This window comes from Terrapene carolina, unplaced genomic scaffold, assembly GCF_002925995.2.
Source record: "Terrapene carolina triunguis isolate 2854851 unplaced genomic scaffold, T_m_triunguis-2.0 Scaffold33392, whole genome shotgun sequence".
NCBI lineage: Eukaryota > Metazoa > Chordata > Testudines > Emydidae > Terrapene > Terrapene triunguis.
Window position 1 is genome coordinate 1,762,227 of NW_020697743.1, and position 20,665 is coordinate 1,782,891.

Sequence of the window (20,665 nt, forward strand, 5' to 3'; positions counted from 1 at the left end):
CACAGGCCTGTGTTGAGGGGCAGCAGGGAAGGCATTGACAGAACTAACACCTCCCACAGCTCTACTCCTTTAGCTGCTATACCCCTGGTGTGAAATTCTGGCCCCAATGAAAATCAGTGGGAATTTGGGCATTGACTTCAGGGAAGCCAGGTGTGCTAGTTAGCACATGGGGAAGGGAAGTCATAACTCTATTTCCCACCCCCTGCAGCACCCCTATAGGAACATCTTGATAGCAAGTTTGTCGTGTGGGCTTTCCTGCCTTCGAGAGATGTCAAGAGCTTCAGCTGCGTATTTTGTCATGTGGCACTAAAGATTCCTAGCCAGCTTATATACCTCTAGCTCTTTGGCTGCTCTGTGATAGAAACACATGCAGTGCACAATGTTTTATGAAACCATAGAATGGAAGACGTGTTAGGTATGGGCAAACTTGAGGAGGTCTTTACTTTCTGGGAATCTGCTTCTCGGTTTTAGAAGATCAAAATAAACTATGGAGGATTCAAAAATAAAATGACTTTCTGATCGAGCCAGATGATTTATGTCACCATCTTTTTTCCCCCTCCAAAAGTTTCCCAACAGGGTGAAAACCAAAGGCGTCTGTATAGAGAACTGTTGAGGAACTACAATCGCCTTGAACGCCCCGTAGTGAATGATTCCCAACCTCTTATTGTTGAGCTACAACTTTCTTTGCTGCAGATAATCGATGTGGTAAGTCAGCAGCAATTCTGCTTCGTGAGCATAACCTCGTCAAGGTAATGAATTCAGCTGCTGTTGTAAATGGTGTAGGGACTGCATGTGGCCTCTTAACCAGACTGCTATAGAATGGAAATTGAGAACAGAATGGTTTGGATTAGGGATTTTGCAGAACGCCAACACATGGGTTTGTCACTTCGGAATACTAATACCACTCTAAATGCACAGCTGTCCCTGACAACATGAGGAACGTGTTAATTATGTAGCTTTTTAATGATTTTACATAAAAACACTGATTATGAACCATGTGTTACTACAAATTAATAAGCATGTGTTATCCCCAGAGCCAGCCTCGAAGCTGTAGTTATGGACCCTGTGCTATTTCTGGAGCTACTCTGGAATGGCTAGATGAGGCAATATGCAACAGGGGCATTGGAACAATTTGTATAGTGGGGGTGTGGAACGCCATTGAACCAAACTGTAAACCCCATCTATGAGGAAAACCACTCCAAGCTGCTGCATCCCCAGCACCTCTAACTCCAGCACCCCGATACGCAAGAGCACCAGTGTGCAGAGACGGCCGTGCCTGTCTGTCTACAAGAACTGGTATGGCTGGTACTCCAACCCCTCTGCCAAACAGCCAGGTGGCAGCAGCAGCTGCTTCTTGCTGGCTTCTGACCATGCAAACGAGGGTGGGGGAGGGCAGAGCGCCGTAGTCGGTGCGTGCAAGATGCAGAGAGAGTGAGCGGGGTAAGGGGCCGGCTGCAGCAGAGTGGGTGTAGATGTAACATGAAGCCCCCTGTGGCTCACTGGCAGCAGGGGTCAAACCTGGGACCTAGGGAATCTTAAAGCATGAGCTGCTGCTGCAGGCACTAGCGGAGCTTTCTGTGTTAGCCAAGGCCTGGCAGAGTTTGCGGGAGTGGGGAGAGATATGCCCCACGGTGAACTTTAGCATGCAAAACAATCCAAGTCAAAATCTCCTCTCCACGGTGAGGAGGGTTTCATTGTATAGAACAGCAGCTAAACCCCCCAGAAATAGTCTGTATATAAATACAATATATTCCCTAGACAACTGACTGCAGAAGTAGTGTCTACCCACTAGATTCCAGCCCCTGGAACTATGGTGTGCGTCTTAGTCTTGTCCTCTGCATCTACCGACACAACACCCTCTTTTTATTTATTCATAGATTCATAGATTCTAGGACTGGAAGGGACCTCGAGAGGTCATCGAGTCCAGTCCCCTGCCCGCATGGCAGGACCAAATACTGTCTAGACCATCCCTGATAGACATTTATCTAACCTACTCTTAAATATCTCCAGAGATGGAGATTCCACAACCTCCCTAGGCAATTTATTCCAGTGTTTAACCACCCTGACAGTTAGGAACTTTTTCCTAATGTCCAACCTAGACCTCCCTTGCTGCAGTTTAAGCCCATTGCTTCTTGTTCTACCCTCAGAGGCTAAGGTGAACAAGTTTTCTCCCTCCTCCTTATGACACCCTTTTAGATACCTGAAAACTGCTATCATGTCCCCTCTCAGTCTTCTCTTTTCCAAACTAAACAAACCCAATTCTTTCAGCCTTCCTTCATAGGTCATGTTCTCCAGACCTTTAATCATTCTTGTTGCTCTTCTCTGGACCCTTTCCAATTTCTCCACATCTTTCTTGAAATGCAGTGCCCAGAACTGGACACAATACTCCAGCTGAGGCCTAACCAGAGCAGAGTAGAGCGGAAGAATGACTTCTCGTGTCTTGCTCACAACACACCTGTTAATACATCCCAGAATCATGTTTGCTTTTTTTGCAACAGCATCACACTGTTGACTCATATTTAGCTTGTGGTCCACTATAACCCCTAGATCCCTTTCTGCCGTACTCCTTCCTAGACAGTCTCTTCCCATTCTGTATGTGTGAAACTGATTTTTTCTTCCTAAGTGGAGCACTTTGCATTTGTCTTTGTTAAACTTCATCCTGTTTAATTCAGACCATTTCTCCAATTTGTCCAGATCATTTTGAATTATGACCCTGTCCTCCAAAGCAGTTGCAATCCCTCCCAGTTTGGTATCATCTGCAAACTTAATAAGCGTACTTTCTATGCCAATATCTAAGTCGTTAATGAAGATATTGAACAGAGCCGGTCCCAAAACAGACCCCTGCGGAACCCCACTCGTTATGCCTTTCCAGCAGGATTGGGAACCATTAATAACAACTCTCTGAGTATGGTTATCCAGCCAGTTATGCACCCACCTTATAGTAGCCCCATCTAAATTGTATTTGCCTAGTTTGTCGATAAGAATATCGTGCGAGACCGTATCAAATGCCTTACTAAAGTCTAGGTATACCACATCCACAGCTTCTCCCTTATCCACAAGACTCGTTATCCTATCGAAGAAAGCTATCAGATTGGTTTGACATGATTTGTTCTTTACAAATCCATGCTGGCTGTTCCCTATCACCTTACCACCTTCCAAGCGTTTGCAGATGATTTCCTTAATTACTTGCTCCATTATCTTCCCTGGCACAGAAGTTAAACTAACTGGTCTGTAGTTTTCTGGGTTGTTTTTATTTCCCTTTTTATAGATGGGCACTATATTTGCCCTTTTCCAGTCTTCTGGAATCTCTCCCGTCTCCCATGATTTTCCAAAGATAATAGCTAGAGGCTCAGATACCTCCTCTATTAGCTCCTTGAGTATTCTAGGATGCATTTCATCAGGCCCTGGTGACTTGCAGGCATCTAACTTTTCTAAGTGATTTTTAACTTGTTCTTTTTTTATTTTATCTAAACCTACCCCCTTCCCATTAGCATTCACTATGTTAGGCATTCCTTCAGACTTCTCGGTGAAGACCGAAACAAAGAAGTCATTAAGCATCTCTGCCATTTCCAAGTTTCCTGTTACTGTTTCTCCCTCTTCACTAAGCAGTGGGCCTACCCTGTCTTTGGTCTTCCTCTTGCTTCTAATGTATTGATAAAAAGTCTTCTTGTTCCCCTTTATTCCCTTAGCTAGTTTGAGCTCATTTTGTACCTTTGCCTTTCTAATCTTGCCCCTGCATTCCTGTGTTGTTTGCCTATATTCATCCTTTGTAATCTGTCCTAGTTTCCATTTTTTATATGACTCCTTTTTATTTTTTAGATCATGCAAGATCTCGTGGTTAAGCCAAGGTGGTCTTTTGCCACATTTTCTATCTTTCCTAACCAGCGGAATAGCTTGCTTTTGGGCCCTTAATAGTGTCCCTTTGAAAAACTGCCAACTCTCCTCAGTTGTTTTTCCCCTCAGTCTTGATTCCCATGGGACCTTACCTATCAGCTCTCTGAGCTTACCAAAATCCGCCTTCCTGAAATCCATTGTCTCTATTTTGCTGTTCTCCCTTCTACCCTTCCTTAGAATTGCAAACTCTATGATTTCATGATCACTTTCACCCAAGCTGCCTTCTACTTTCAAATTCTCAACGAGTTCCTCCCTATTTGTTAAAATCAAGTCTAGAACAGCTTCCCCCCAGTAGCTTTTTCAACCTTCTGAAATAAAAAGTTGTCTGCAATGCAGTCCAAGAATTTGTTGGATAGTCTGTGCCCCGCTGTGTTATTTTCCCAACATATATCCGGATAGTTGAAGTCCCCCATCACCACCAAATCTTGGGCTTTGGATGATTTTTTTTTATTGTTTTTGGCTTATTGATTGATTTTATTGTTTTTTTTTATTGATTTTTATTGTTATTGGCTGGCCTTTTATTTACAATAACGAGAGAGTTTCTTGGTTTTCTACCAACCTGAGGAATGACACGCTACTCTTTTCAAAAATCATCCATCGTGTCCTCTAGCCCACGTATAACTTGGGGAGAGGGGGAGTTACAGAAACAGGTTTTTGGGGCATGTCAGAAAATAAGGTCCCTTTTGGGGAAAGGTTTTTAAAATACCTAGATGAAAACTTCCTTTGAGAGCATTTCTTTAAGCACTTTATCTCCCGGATGTCATCCTGTCTGTTGCAGTGAATTTAAATTTCTATATCCCCAGCGCATGAGCCAAAGCAGGAAAGATTTATTTTATAAAAGGAGGTCAACTAAACAGTTATATGCTTTAGAAACAAAGCTTTTGCTCTTTGTCTAATGCCCCAGATGTTGTGGGGGTATTCGCTCTTATCAGGAATGACCTCTTCCCAGACAAGCATGCTGTAAGTCCCCTTTGCAGTTCCAGCAACACTGATCATTAGAAAAGAGTCCCAGATCCAAACAAACCCAAACTTGGGGGACGTTCAGACCCTACGACACCCATACGGCGTCCATTCAATTAAAATAGAAACAACTCTAGACTGGCACGATGGCCGCAAGAGACCTGGGTCTGGAGAATATTGGAATCCCTGCTTCTGCACGTGACATGAGGGTTATGTCATGAGGTCCAAAAAGGTTACCAATTGCACCACGTTTTCAGCCTCAGTTCTGGTTGATTGTCAGACTAGCATTGCATGAAACCATTTATCTTCTCTTCCTAAGTGTCCATTCCCAGGGATGCAACCTTGCCAGCTGTGTAAATTAGAGAAATTATTTTGTATAGGGGGTGCCATTAAAGTTGCTTGTGTCACCTTATCTGCGTCATAGGAGGAGAAGCCACCCATCCACATTGCTTAGGATCTGATTTAACAAAGCACTTAAAGCATGTGTCTAAGGCTATGTCTACACTAGAGAGCTTACAGCGGCACAGCTGTACTGATGCAGGTCTGCTTCTGTAAGATGTGTTTTTTCACACCCCTGAGCAACATAAGTTTTGCCAACATAAGTGGTAGTGTAGGCATGGCCTAAGTGCTTTGCTGAATCAGACTATTTTCTGCCTAGACAGCAGCTGCTTTCAAGTTGAAGGGCATGAGTGGCTCACCACTGTTCTCAAATGTCTTTTTTAAACCATCTCTTGTTGCCAGACTCTCATGTTATTAAAGATACAAGGTGGGCGAGGGAATATCTTTTATGGAACCAACTTCTTTTGGTGCGACACACAAGCTGTGGAGCTTACACAGAGCTCTTCTTCTGGTCTGGGAAAGGTACTCACAGCTAAATACAAGGTGGAATGGATTGTTTAGCATAAGTAGTTAGCAAATATTGTAAAGGGACCATTCAAGGTAGAGTGGCTTGTTAGTACCTCTGCAGTCATAGGACTGAGGGGGTTAGTGGGTTACAGATTGCTGTAATAAGCCATAAATCCAGGGTCTCTGTTCAGTCCCTGATTTTTGGTGCCTAGCAGAGCTATGAATTTAAGCTTCCAGACTTGCCTTTTGAAAGGGTTGTGCAGGTTTCCTTTGAGGATGAAGATGGAGAGGTCAGACAGTGATCGCTTTGTGAAAAGAGTTCACCCACAGATGATAGGTGTTTTTTGTCTTATTTTCCTGTGTGAGATCATTAGTGATTCATAGAAGAGTCATAGAAGATTAGGGTTGGAAGAGCCCTCAGAAGGTCATCTAGTCCAACCCCCTGCTCAAAGCAGGACCAACACCAATTAAATCATCCCAGCTAAGGTTTTGTAATGCTGAGCCTTAAAAACCTCTAAGGATGGAGATTCCACCACCTCCCTAGGTAACCCATTCCAGTGCTTCACCACCCTCCTAATGAAATAGTTTTTCCTAATATCCAGCCTAGACCTCCCCCACTGCAATTTGAGACCATTGCTCCTTGTTCTGTCATCTGCCAACACTGAGAACAGTCTAGATCCATCCTCTTTGGAACCCCTCCCCTCTTCACGTAGTTGAAGGCTGCTATCAAATCCCCCCTCACTCTTCTCTTCTGCAGACTAAATAACCCCAGTTCCCTCAGAACTCTCCTCATAAGTCATGTGCCCCAACCCCCTGATCATTTTCGTTGCCCTCCGCTGGACTCTCTCCAATTTGTCCACATCCTTTCTATAGTGAGGAGCCCAAAACTGGATGCAACACTCCAGATGTGGCCTCACCAGTGCCGAATAGAGGGGAATAATCACTTCCCTCGATCTGCTGGCAATGCTCCTACTAATGCAGCCCCATATACCCTTAGCCTTCTTAGCAACAAGGGCACACTGCTGACTCATATCCAGCTTCTCATCCACTGTAATGCCCAGGTCCTTTTCTGCAGATTGTCTGATTTCACCCACATAGCTGTTGTTGGAGCATTTAGTGCACTGGAGGAGATACAGCACATGTTGTGATAGGCATGTGTAGTACCCAAGGATCCTGAAAGGTGTGTTGTGGATGCCTAGAGGTGGGCATCTCCTCAGGTCCATAGATGCACAAAGGGTCCTCTTACTCCTCTGCGTTTCCAGGTAGCCACTTCACAGGCCAGAAGGGATCATGTGGGCGGATCTCCCAAATACCCCCAGGATATAATGTTACCCAGCCATTCCCTTTTAGAGAGCCATCAGGCTTCATTTAAAGACTTCACGTAATGAAGAATTTATTACATGCCTGAGTAAGTGGTTCCAAAGGTTAATAAACCTCCCTGTTTAACATTTGGGCCATATTTCTAGTCTGAATTTATCTAGCTTCAGCTTCCAACAATTGGACGTTACGCCTTTGGCCAGGAGATTAAAAAGCTTTCTACCTCAGAAATCTTCTCCCCTATTTATAGACTACCATCTCTTGGATAAACTATGTAGATAGAGCTGCAGCGAAGGGTGCAGTATTTGCAGCCAGGGACCAGCGCTCCACGGTGCTGGGGGGGGTGTACAAACACAGAATAAGAGGCAGCCTGTGCCACAGAGAACTGACAACCTAAGCATAAGATGAGAGTCAACAGGCGGAAGCACCAGGTAACAATGAGACAATACAGGTCAGCATGACAAGCGACCGCCCCACTGCACCAGTAGCCTAGGCACGGAGTTTTTTGTAGGGATCACAGCAGACAGTTGTAAGGAGCGAAACGAAGCAGGGCAACATGGTGACCGCGCAGATGCTTATGGGGAGCTCCTCCAGACATAGGGGGTGGCTTGAGGACAGAGTGCAGCAGTGCTCATTTGACAATTGAATCATTGGGTGTTGAAGGCTGGGATCATTACCGGCGGTGAGTCCGGAACTGGCATCTCAGCAGCCTGAGGGATGACAGGAAGGGCAGGGATTGGCTGTGAAGGACCTTAAAAGTGAAGCCAGGTACTTTGATGCAGCAAAGAAGGGGGAGCCAGGCGAGGAACTAAAAGAAGAGTGACGTACTCAAAGCAATGAGCTAGGGAAGTTATCTTTGCAGTATCGTGAATGGATACGAAAGCGGTACAATAGAATAGGTTCAGGCCACAGAGCAAGCAAGCAGTTGAGACGCAAGAGGAGAGCCTGGGTAAGCGTTTTAGCCACGTGGATGGAGAAGAAAGGCTGGATCTTAGAGGTGTTTGGCAGGAAGAATTGGCAGATGTTTTAGGAATTAAAGTGCGGACGCCAGAAGTTGACACAGTATTTCAGGAAGAGTGTCACTGATGCCATATACGGAGGTATTATCATTGCTCTGCCCCTACTTGATATCCTCCTGCTTACATAACCCTGTTAGCTCTTTTAGCTACAGCCGTGCATCAGGAGCTCGTGTTCAGTTGGTTCGGCCCCTGACCCTGGCAGCTGGGCTCAGGCGGGGAGCAGAGGGGGCCGCTGCCCCAGCCAGGCTCTCTCAGGCAGCTGCCACACTGCACAGTCAGCGACCCGGCGTGGCCAGCTTCAGTCACATGAGAAGCAGCTCCGTCCCGCTCCCCACCCGGGCCCGGCTGCCAGGGAGAGCAGCCAAACGCACCGGGGAGGTGCAGTGGGAGAAGGACACAGCCAGCCCTCCCCGTCAGGTGACGCTGGTGGGAGAGCCCGGTGGACCCAAGCTGGGCACAGGAGACATGTGGGGGGGTCACGTGCCCCCCCAGCATCAGGAGGCACAAGTCGTCTGTGCCTGTCCCCATCATGGTTTATCACTCCATCAATTTGTGTCTCATCTGGGCATTTTGCCAGCCATGATTTTATATGTTCTTCCAGGTCATTGATAAAGATACTGATTAGTGGCAGGCCAAGAACAGACCCCTGCGGGACCCTCACTAAAAACCACTTTCAATGGCCTGCTACTGCCTCTCCCATACAGGTGTGTGTGGCCAGCGGGCTGGGGAAGGAATCGGTGCCAGGCATAGGGGTGGTGCAGATCACTTCCTCCTCCAGAGCATGGGGAGAACCAAGGAGTCGGAGTCACAATCTCAGGCTCAGCAGATAGGTTTGGGTTGAACTGTGTTATCTGTAGCAGGAGTCACAGAACTAGAGCACATTGCATCACCTCACTGTACTGGTATGTGCCCAGATTGCTAAACAAATCCCCAACCCTCACGCACTCTCCCCGCTGAACTCCCAGGGAAGGTCACCAGAGCTCCTCCCACAGTGAAGTTACCAGACCAGGCTGTCAGTGAGTAGGAGATGCCCAGAAATCATAGAAATCCCACACGTCCTGGATGTCTTAGGTACCTGTGCAGCCTGTTGGATAGTGTGCCTACTTACTCACAGGGCTACTTACACCATTGTGCAAATCTTACTCGCTTCAGGGATCGCTCACTCGCACAAGTCACCTTATTGGGCCTAATGGAACCACGCACAGGAGTTCACCAACATGGTTAAGCCTTGCACAACTGTCTGGAATTGTGTACTGCTTTCCCTGTCCAGGAAGGGAACATGAAAAGAAAAAAAAGAAACCAGAACTTACCAGCCTGTTTTAAAATTGCACGACAGGAATAGCGGATTATCCCATTGGTTAGCCCAGTTCACCTCTCTCCTTCTCCTAGACGAGGACGTGGCTGGACATCACATCTATAAAACACGAGCACAGCACACACATTATACAGCGGCTGGAGGAATCTGCTTCCACACAGGGTCTCTTGAACCAAGTCAGGTCTAAACTCAACCAGCATGGAGAAAAACAGGTTCTAAGGGATACAGACTCCCTTCTGCATCATGGAAAGGCAAGATGCCTCTCAGGTCTCCATAATTTGCCCTCCACAATGATGAATACCACGTCACATGGAGAAATCCACCTCCCCCAGTCACAAATGCAATGCTGATAGATCCCAGTAGGCGGGATCGAACCTGGGACCTTTGGAGCTTAGTGCATGAACCTCTACTGCATGATCTAAAAGCCAACTGGCTGCTAGCTAAGGCTGTAGAGCAGACTCATTAATCTCTCTCTAAGTGGTCTCAGTGCCACTAGATGGGACAGAACATCACACCCAGGAGGTGCGTGGGTTACACACACAAAAAATGTCAAAGCATGACTTGCTTTGATTAGACGTGGTGCTGCTGGCACCAGCAGTTTGTCTCTGTGGGGTTTATTTAGAAGCCAGTTGTAGCAAACCAAAGCCCTTGAGAATGTATTTTCCGTATAGTAGAGATATGGCACATGGATGCCAGTGCACGGCACTATCACGAGAGCTAAGGTTTCCAGACAGTCTAAATCACAGCTAAAGCTGACGCAGCCCATGTTTGCATGGGAGTCAGTGCACTGCAGAAATGATTAGCCCTTCCAGTCCTACCCAGAAAACCGATACATTCGAGGCACTTTCCTGCACTGTCAGCCGCAGAGATGCGTATTTGTTGTGCACAATGATACGCTATTATTTCTTTTGGAGTCACACCTACTGGCCACAACAGAGATTGAGGCCCCATCTGTGCTAGATGCTGCACATACACAGTGAGAGACCGCCCCTGCCCCAAAGAGCTGGCTGTCTACCTTGACATAAAGGGGGAGAGGGGAAATAGAGGCACAGAGAGGGGAAATGACTTCCTAGGGTCACACAGCAGGTCACTGGCACAGCTGAGGAACAGAACATAGGTCTTCTAAGTCCCAGTTCACTATGTGCCCTCTCCAATGAATTACACTGCATATGCGCTATTAAAATATACCTCATTTGTATGCAAGGTCTCCTTCACAGCGCTGTTACTCTCCAGCTCTGTAGCAGAACTTAGTGGATCCCAGCTGATGAGGGAGGGGGCTTGGATGGATGGAGGGCCAGTTACCAGGAACAGTCCCAAGTTGCCCAAAGCCCCACTAATATAAGGGGAAGTGGAATGTGGTCCAAAAAGAATGAGAATCCTGACAAATTAGTATTTTGGCAATTGCCATGTACCCAATACTGTGAGCTCTGTGCTCTTTTGTTATGCTCTTTTTTACTGTAGCATAGTCAGTATAAATAAAGTGTTTATTCATAGATTCTGAAGACAGGGAAAAAGCCGAGTGTTAGATTATGGCTCCTGAAAACTTGCAAATTCTCAGCTTTGTCTAAACATTCCCCATCATATCTGGCCACGACATTCTTACAGAAGGACTATTGGGACTCACAGAAACCATCTTCAAAACACTCGCCAGACAAAGGGCAAGTTTCCTCCTGGACAATCAACTTGCTCCAGAAACTCTGCATCAACAACCTCTCTCAGAACACCATACTGGCTATCAGGAAGTCACCTCTCTATACACCAACATTCCTCATGATGGCATTGCTGCTTGCCTCAAATATCTACAAGACAGTGAACAACTGTCAGATGACCACCTCAAACACATCACCAAACTCATCCATTTCATCCTTACCTAAAACATTCAAACACTTTGTCCAAACTGTGAGAACAGCGATGGGTACTAGGAAGGTTCTCCAATATGCAAACCTCTTCATGAGCCACCTTGTGGAAGAATTTCTGGAAAAATGCAACTAGAAACTGATGATGTATCTCAGATACATCAATGATATTTTCATCCTCTGGACAGATGACTCAAACTTGCTCAGATTTCCACTACAACTTCAACAACCACCATTCACTCCTGCACCAGCATCAAACTTCCTGGACACCACAATCAGCTTCAACAATGGCCCTACAGACAACTTATATACAAGAAACCCACAGATCACCACACCTACCTTCATAGATCCAGCAACCACGCCAACACCAAGAAACCTATTATCTACAGCCATGGCCTCAGATAACACAGAATAAGCTTTCAGGAGAAGGTCTGGGATATATACCTTAAGAGATTTAAAACAGCCTTCACCAAAGAAGGACATGTAGCAGAGAAGTAGATCACATCATGTAATGGACCACACTAATTCCGCAAGAGAACCTGTTTTAATACAGGAAAAAACCCACTAAATATACACCATTAGTTGTTGCCTACAACCCCACACTGGAACCCCTACAGGATATAAATCATTTCAACCCATACTTGGTGGGGACCCATCCTGAAAGATATTCCCAACCTCCCTCTCTTCTGGTCTTCAAATAATCCACCAACCTCACCCAGATCACCATCAGAAACAAGTTCCCCACAGACCACGACACACCAACTCAAAGTGGCACCAGACCCTGCCATAGCAGATGCAAAATCTGCAGCCCTACCTTCATTGCTATCATGATCAATATTCCTCACAACACACCTTTCAAGATGCATGAACCTGACATATGCTTATCACAACATGTGGTGTAACTCATCCAGTGCATCAAATGCCCCAACAACTATTATGTGGGTGAAACTAGAGAATCACCATACTCTCAAATGATTTCACAGAAAAATGATGAGACAAAAGCCCCCTATCACCTGTGGGTGAACACGTCTCACCAAGTGATCACTGCAAAAGATGAGCCTGGCAGCTTAAATCAGTGGTTCTCAAACTTTTGTACTGGTGACTGCTTTCACATAGCAACCCTCTGAGTGTGCCCCCATCACCCCTCCATAAATTAAAAACACTTTTTTATGTATTTAACACCATTATAAATGCTGGAGGCAAAGCGGGGTTTGGGGTGGAGGCTGACAGCTCGTGACCCCCCCATGTAATAACCTTGTGACCCCCTGAGGGGTCCCGACCCCCAGTTTGAGAACCCCTGGCTTAAATTCATAACTCTGCTAGACACCAAAGATTGTGGACTGAATAGAGACACTGTGTCTCATTACAACAATCTGTAGCCCACTAACTCTCCTTTGTCCTAGGACTGCAGAGGTGTTAATTGCCCACTGCTTGCATGGTTTCTTGCAACATGCGTTAACTGCTTATGGTTAACAATCTGTTCCACCTTGTATTTAGCGGTGACACTCGGAATGCCTATCCCAGACCTGGAGAGCTCTGTGGGGGAATGGCTGTGTAAGTAACAGTCAGCTTGGGAATCCTGGTGCCTGGGTTAACCTGCTATTGTAGGGGGAATGGGATACTTGGAGCCTGGAATAAGAGGTCTTATGTGGTGGCAGAGATTTTTCTGCCGCTCTACGGGGATGTAAGTGGGTGCATTGTATATGTGAAGAGAATCCGGGTCCCATTCAACATGCAGTGTGGATGAAAGAGTTCTGTGCATAAACAACATACAAGAAAGTTTATTTGACTGAAAGAAAAGAAAAATAATCCTGGAATTTGCTCCTATTAAGTTCAATGGCAACCAACCCATAAAAGTCATTTTCTATTCAGAAGTTGGTCCCATCACAGATATTACCTCACCCACCTTGTCTGTCACACAACAAAAAACACAGTCACTGTCCCAAATAACATACAGTCCTAACTATAATGCTGGCCAATTGGCAGATGTGTGGCACTATTTTCCTTTCCATTTCCTAACAGAGAAAGGAGCAATGGACACTCCATGAGGGTTACTATTGGAAGGTTTAAAAAACCCCAGAAAAGTAGCCCCTCTCCCAGTACAATGCCCCCTTTCGGGTGTGTGTCTGTTGTGTGGATAGGGAGCAGGCAAATGGACATTTCCTTTTCTCTTTGGCCTCTTAACCCTTGTTGCTGAGTAGCTCCTTCTCCCATTGCTTTCTCCTCCCACTGTTGGTTTGTTTATTTTTCTGGAGTAGCTGGGGGGGGGAGGAGGGCATCATATATGTATTTATTTTCATTTTCCTAATAGGCGGGCTGCATGGTCCAGTGGATCAGGCCCCAGACTGGGTCTCAGAAACCTAGGGTCTATTACCAGTTCTGCCACTGAGCTGCTGTGTTCTCTTGTTTTTCAATTCCCCCCCGCACACAAACACACACACACACACACACACACACTTGTGTTCCTTACATTGGCCCCGTTCAACGTCTTGATTTTCCCCTCTGATTTTATTTGTTTGTATTCTGGCCATTTTCAATTAAAAAAAGGAAAAAAAAGATAGGAAATTTTCAGCCAAACCTTTACTTCCTACCCAGGAATGTTTTGCGGCATTTTGAAGGAGTAAATAAAACCCAAACCTGGATAGTGTGGGAGGAACACCCCATGGACAGCCCGGTCTTCCCTGTTCTTACTAAAAGACACCTACATCTTTATTTATTTAGGGGAAGATTTTCAAAAGTGATCAGTACTTTTCAGTGCTCAACTTGATACCTTAAAAGGGCATGATTTTCAGAAGGTGGGTACTCAGCAGTTTCTGGGAACAAATAAATAAATAAACCAGGCTGCTTTAAAGGTGTCTCAGGTTGGCCACTCAGCATCCCTCGTCCCTTTTGAAAATCCTGGCATTAGATTTCCAAGTAATCTACGTATCTTTGTTTCGTAGGTGCCAGAGTGAGAGCTGCCATCTTGGCGGACCCACCAGGGAATTGAAACCGGGACCTCCAGAGCTAAAAGCAGGAGCAGCTACAGCTTGAACTAAAGCTCGCTAGCTGGGGTTGTAAAGAGACTTACACCCTCTGTGGGGCGGGCATAGAGGGGGACCTGTAATATGCACTCACCGTGATAAAGTTCCTCCTCTACCTTGGTGGGTCCCGTGCTTATTGGCGGATTTTGCTCACCTCAGAGATTCACAGTAGCCCTCAGTTTGGTCACTTTCGTGGCTCAAATCTGCTGTTCACTCAGATAACCTCATCACTGGCCCGTATGGGGGAAAAAAGAGTAAGAACAATCCCCGCAGTTTCTGCTGATCCACCATGTGGGTCGGGGAACAGCCCAGAAACCTTCCCCTCTGGTGAAACCTCCTGTGTTGGATCAGGAGTTGGGAGGTTTGGGGGGAACCCGGGCCTGCCCTCTACCCCAGGTTCCAGCCCAGGGCCCTGTGGATCACAGCTGTCTAGAGTGCCTTCTGGAACAGCTGCGTGACAGCTACAACTCCCTGGGCTACTTCCCCATGGCCTCCTCCCGACACCTTCGTTGTCCTCACCACAGGACCTTCCTCCTGATATCTGTTAACGCTTGTACCCCTCAGTCCTCCAGCAGCACGTCCTCTCACTCCCAGCTCCTTACGCACACCTCACTAACTGGAGTGAGAGCCTTTTTAAACCAGGTGTCCTGATTAGCCTTAATTAATTCTAGCAGCTTCCCAATTGGCTACAGGTGTCCTAATTAGCCTGCCTGCCTTAATTAGTTCCAGAAAGTTCCTGAGTGTTCTGGAATTGTCCCTGTTATCTTACCCAGGGAAAAGGGACCTGCTTAACCTGGAACTAATGCATCTACCTTCGACCACTCTCTTGTAGTCATCTGGCCTGACCCCGTCACAACATGTACATTAGAATCACAGAAGTGTAGGACAGGAAGGGACCTTGAGAGGTCAACTGGTCCAGTCCTGGCACTCAAGGCAGGACTACGTAATAGCTAGACCATCCCTGACAAGTGTTTGTCTGACTTGTTCTTAAAAACCTCCAATGATGGAGATTCTACAACCTCCCTAGACAATTTATTCCAGTGCTTACCACGTGGACAGTAAGGAAGTTTTTCCTAATGTCCAACCTAAACCTCCCTAGCTGCAATTTAAGTCCATTGCTTCTTGTCTTATCCTCAGAGGTTAACAAGAACAATTTTTCCAACCTCCTCCTTGTAACAACCTTTTATGTCCCCCCCCTCAGTCTTCTCTTCTCCAGAAGAAACAAACCCTTTTTCCCCCCAACCTTCCCTCATAGGTCATGTTTTCTAGAACTTTAATCATTTTTGTTGCTCTTCTCTGGATTTTCTCCAATTTGTCCACATCTTTCCTGAAACATGACACCCAGAACTGGGCACTATGCTCCAGCAGAGTAAAGCAGAAGAATTACTTCTCCGGCCTTGCTTACAATATTCCTGCTAATACATCCCAGAAGGATGTTTGCTTTTCTTTTTCTTTTTTCGCAACAGTGTTATGCTGTTGACTCATATTTAGCTTGTGATCCAATATAACCCCCAGATCCCTTTCTGCAATACTTCTTCCTAGGCAGTTATTTCCCATTTTGTATATGTGCAACTGATTGTTCCTTCCTAAGTGGAATACTGTGCATTTGTCCTTATTGAATTTCATCCTTTTTACTTCTGACCATTTCTCCAGTTTGTCCAGATCATTTTGAATTTTAATCCTATCCGCCAAAGCACTTGCAACCCCTCCCAGCTTGGTATTATCCACAACTTTATAAGTGTACTCTCTATGCCATTATAAAATCACTGAAGACATTTAACAGAACCAGACCCAGGACCAATCCCTACAGGACCCCACTTGTTATGCCCTTCCAGTTTGACTGTGAACCACTGATAACTACTCTCTGGGAATGGTTTTCCAACCAGTTATGCACCCACCTTATAGTAGCTCCATCTAGGTTGTATTTCCCTAGTTTGTTTATGAGAAGGTCATATGAAACAGTATCAAAAGCCTTGCTAAAGTCAAGATATACCACATCTACCACTTCCCCTTTATCCACAAGGCTTGTTACCCTGTCAAAGAAAGCTGTCAGGTTGGTTTGACATGATTTGATCTTGACAAATCCATGCTGACTGTTATTTATCTTCTAGGTGTCTACAAATTGATGGCTTAATTATTTGCTCCATTATCTTTCCAGGTACTGAAGTTAAGCTGACTGGTCTGTAATTCCCCAAGTTGTCCTTATTTCCCTTTTTATAGAGTAGCACTGTATTTGCCCTCTTCCAGTCCTCTTCCATCTCCCATGAGTTTTTGAAGATAATTGCTAATGGTTCGGATATCTCCTTGAGTATTCTAGGATGGATTTCATCAGGCCCTGGCAACTTGAAGACATCTAACTTTGTTCAAGCGCAAATCTCAGCAACAGATTATGTGCTCTGCTCTCAATTCTGCCTATTAAGAATAAAACGTACCACTCCCCTTTAACGCAACTCCCAGTAACCTACCCTTTTCCTGATGGCCTGGGAAAACAGATGGGTCTTGCACATGTGCTGAACATCAACTGACTCCAGCTTTGTTGCACCAATGATGGGAAAAGCAATTCCACACAGTCACTGTCCACTGACAGTTCCTGTCACTGAGAATACCATGCCAGCAGCTGCCGCCTGCACTTTCTGGGTCAAACTGCATTACAGTTTTCCTGCACTAGGCTTTACACCTCTCAAATTCTAGGCCTTGCCAGGAGCCTCCCAAAGGCCTCAGTGCAATTTGGAGCTGGGTTGCTCTAGGTTACTGTGGCTTTCCATGGGCCACTGTGCTGCTGAGAATAGCCAGACACCCCTCCCAGCCCTGGCACAACCCTATATTGGGAGCTGTGAGGTAGGCAGCCTGGGATCCCCTAGGGCAGGGGGCAATCTGGTCAGTTTGCTCCCTTATATGCCAGGCTGCAATGGAATGGACAATCTGACTGTTTTTGGTTGGAAGCACCAAAATTCTGTAAGGGCAGCTAGGGGCCTGATCCTGCTATTCTCAAGATCCCAATCCTGACTGTTCACTCAGGCTTGGTCTACACTACAGACTTACGGCAGTATAACTAAGCCACTCAGGGGTGTGGAAAATCCATCCCCCTGAGCGATACAGTTATACAGGCCTCACCCCTGGTGTGCACAGCACTATGTCGACCGGAGGGCTTCTCGCGTTGACATAGCTACAACTGGAGTACCTACTCTGATGGGAAAAGCTCTCATTGGAGTAGGTAGCGTCCTCACGAAGCGCTACAGCACTGCAGATGCCCGGGTACCGCTGCACGTGTAGCCGAGCCCTCGCTTAGTCAGCCTTTCATTAGACCCACTTCCAATGGCGCTACACCAAGGAGTAAGAACTACTCACGTGAGGATGGGCTGGAGGCCTGTGCCCTGTTCTCAGGGGGAGCTGTGACATGACTGGAAGCAGGCAGTACAGCAAGTTTCATGAGAACGTTTCTGCGGTAAGGTTGTTATGCCAAGCTGTGAACTTTCTGAAGTTCACCTATCCTGGAGAAAAAAATAGCTGATTCCGTTGTCTGACAGGAACTTTAACAGATAAAGATGCCCAGGTCTGGGCTATGTCTGAATGTTTAAGATAAAAAGGATTTGTTAAAACTCCCATCCCAAGATGCCCTTGCTGCACCACGGAGTTAATAACTTCATTTGAAACTCTTCCTAGACAAGAGACATCTCCGCAGCTCCCTGTAATTACTGCGCTCCATTCCACATTGCCGAGTGCGAGCTTGGAAAACTTCATTAGTCTCTGGGCCCCAGCTCCTGCCTAGTTCCAAAATAAGGGCCTGGCTATCTCTTAGCCTCATCAGCCCCTGCAGTCTCATCTCGTCTCAAGAAAGTGGAGATTGCCATGACTTGTCCGAGTGCCTGGACTGCTGCCAAAACACTTTGTGCCCCATCCTGCAGTCCTTGCTCACGCGGAGTAGCTACGCGCACCCTGCTGGCGTCCATGGAACTACTTACGTGGGAGAGTGCTACTCAGCCTGAAGAAAGCTTGGTCTCCACACACAAACGTGCTTCTGTTCTGTCACTAGTGGAGCGGTCTGGCTGCACTGCTCTGAGGGAGGTGACCCAGGCTGGGGGAGTGTGGGTCTTTGGCCCCCTCGACTAGCCAGCCAAGGTAAAGAAGTTTATGAGTCTGTTCCTGGCGAGGTAGCTGCTCCTTTGCTCAAGCAGTAGCTTTTCCATCTAGAGGTCTCAGGTTCAGTCTCTGCTGCCAACCCACCCAGGGGCACCTTTGCATGAGTCTTCAGTGAATCTCTGCCCACTCCAGTGCCGTCTGAAGTGTTTCAGTACTAGAGCCCAGACGCTGGAGCTACATTGGTAGAGCCTCCCGGCTCTCCCCTATAATACTGTTCCCCCTCGGTGCTCTCTCCTTTCACCCATTTGTCTACAGAGCAATCCCAGGATTAGCAAACCAGAAGCTTGTGTGGAAGAAAGTGGCAGTTTAGGTGGCCAAAAGGATGATTTTTGTGGGGGATTCCTCTGCCTGCATCAAACATTTTTCAGAAAGGGTGTGTATGCCCAGGGGGGCCCTGCCTACCCAGGGGGGAGCAGAGAGCAAAGGGGTGGGGATAGGGTGGTACAAGGCACAGTTGCTCACACTGCACTTTCAAAAGCCCAAAAAGGGGCTGTTCCTGTGTAAAATACATATTCCGTCAACACACAAAGACATGAACTCTGACCCAGATGAATGCTGGTCTTATAGAGCTAAGCTTGTTGTGTTTTGATAAGCCATGAATTGCTTGATCAAAATAATTTGTGCATTATGGGGGCATTATAATATTTTAAAGCCCTGAGCTGTTAATTTGAAGTACATGGGCTTCACAAACAAAATGTTTAATTAATTTTTCTAGGAAGTGTTTTTGTTATTAGAAAAGTGAATGATGTATGTTAATATGCAGATTTTTTTTACTGTATGAACTGTTGCTGAAAACAAGACAACAGTATTATTCTACTGTCAACTATTCATCTGCTTGTATGCTCTTGGTCTGGATGGAGGCATTCAGGGAATTCTGGGAAAGTGCTTTGACATAGGTGCTGCTACAGCTAGAGGGGGTCTTCTATGTACAACTGATCGGAAGAAACCAGATTGCCGAGCGCAGACACATTAATTGCTTGAGGATCAAGCTGTATGAACTGTAACCTTTAGCCTTGAAATGATCCAGTTCTCTAGGACAGATGCACTTTAGGGGCCATGTACTGTTTTGAATGTGGTAGGAGAGACTGCAGGGTGGAAGGGGTTAAATTACTGTACTTCCCTACTTTGCATTTCAGCAGGCGTGACTCAGCCTAGCTGTACCGGTTACACCTATTTACACCAGTGGAGATGCTGGCCCCGGTCTCCACTGATCTCTGGATTTTGCAACATGTGATAAATGAAAATAAAAATGCGAGGGATATGGACAAATATAAATATGCCAGTAATATGCACCCGTTGACATTATTCCTAGTATAGCATCTGGATTCACTAGATTAAACCATAATCCTTATAGTACATCCTGTACCAATCTTTTCCAGCCAGATAGCTTCCACTGTGTAAGCTTGATCAGTCAAGACTGAAACAGACAGAACATGAAACAAAGCCATAATAATGAAAGGATTATTCAGTAGGTATTTCTAATTTATGAAGTATTAATGAAAAAATGACTTTCAGCCCTTACAGACTAAGAGAATCATTTTTCATTAATATCTGCATTTCCTTGTGATTTTACTGAGTAACCTGTGTGATATTTACTCTTTATTTGTAGAAAAATCCCCAGCAAACTGTGCATCTCTTCTCATTCCCGCCGTTTATTACCAGGGACCCAATTTCTCTTCTGACACTATTGTAAATCAAGAGTAACTTCACTGAAGTAGGTGTAATTACATGGATCTAAAACTGGTGTGAGTGAGATGAGAATCAGGCCCCGTATCACTATAAATGCTGAAAAATTTGTAATGAATAATCATGAAGAGTAGTCATTAAAATGCCAAGGCAGAATCAATAGTGCATATGACTGCCAGATCAGTATATTCACTAAAATTAAACCCAACATGCTCTCTCATGACGCCAGTCTACTCGGACCAATTTTGAACTCTGGAAAAAACAAACAATTGGTTCCTACATCAATGTGGAAATTGCTTGAGAACTGGTGATGCTAGTGTCAAACAATCACGAATTATTGTTTCAACTCAATTCTGAGTGTCGAGCATTATCAAAATGCCTGTTTTACATAAGCCAACTAACTGCATCATGATTTAAATGTGAAACAACTCCAAAGTTAGGAAATGCCAGAAATAGGGTTGCCTGTACAACTTTAATTTGCCCCCCTGGTCCATATACATTATACTCCCTCTTTAATTACATGATCACATACTATTTTTTTCTTCAGGACCGGGGCCAGCTCCAGCTTTTTGCCACCCCAAGCAGCGGGGGAAAAAAAAAAAAGCCGCG

At 45.7% G+C, this 20,665-nt stretch overlaps 1 protein-coding gene across 1 annotated transcript in view; it reads left to right on the top strand.

Annotated features, from left to right (window-relative positions):
* The window catches only part of LOC113409447 (neuronal acetylcholine receptor subunit alpha-7-like), a 112,754-nt gene that overhangs the window by 25,564 nt on the left and 66,525 nt on the right, over positions 1–20,665 (top strand). Inside the window, exon 2 of the mRNA XM_026663369.1 lies at positions 566–705. Coding sequence (XP_026519154.1) covers positions 566–705 — 140 coding nt within the window. The remainder of the gene's footprint in view (positions 1–565; positions 706–20,665) is intronic.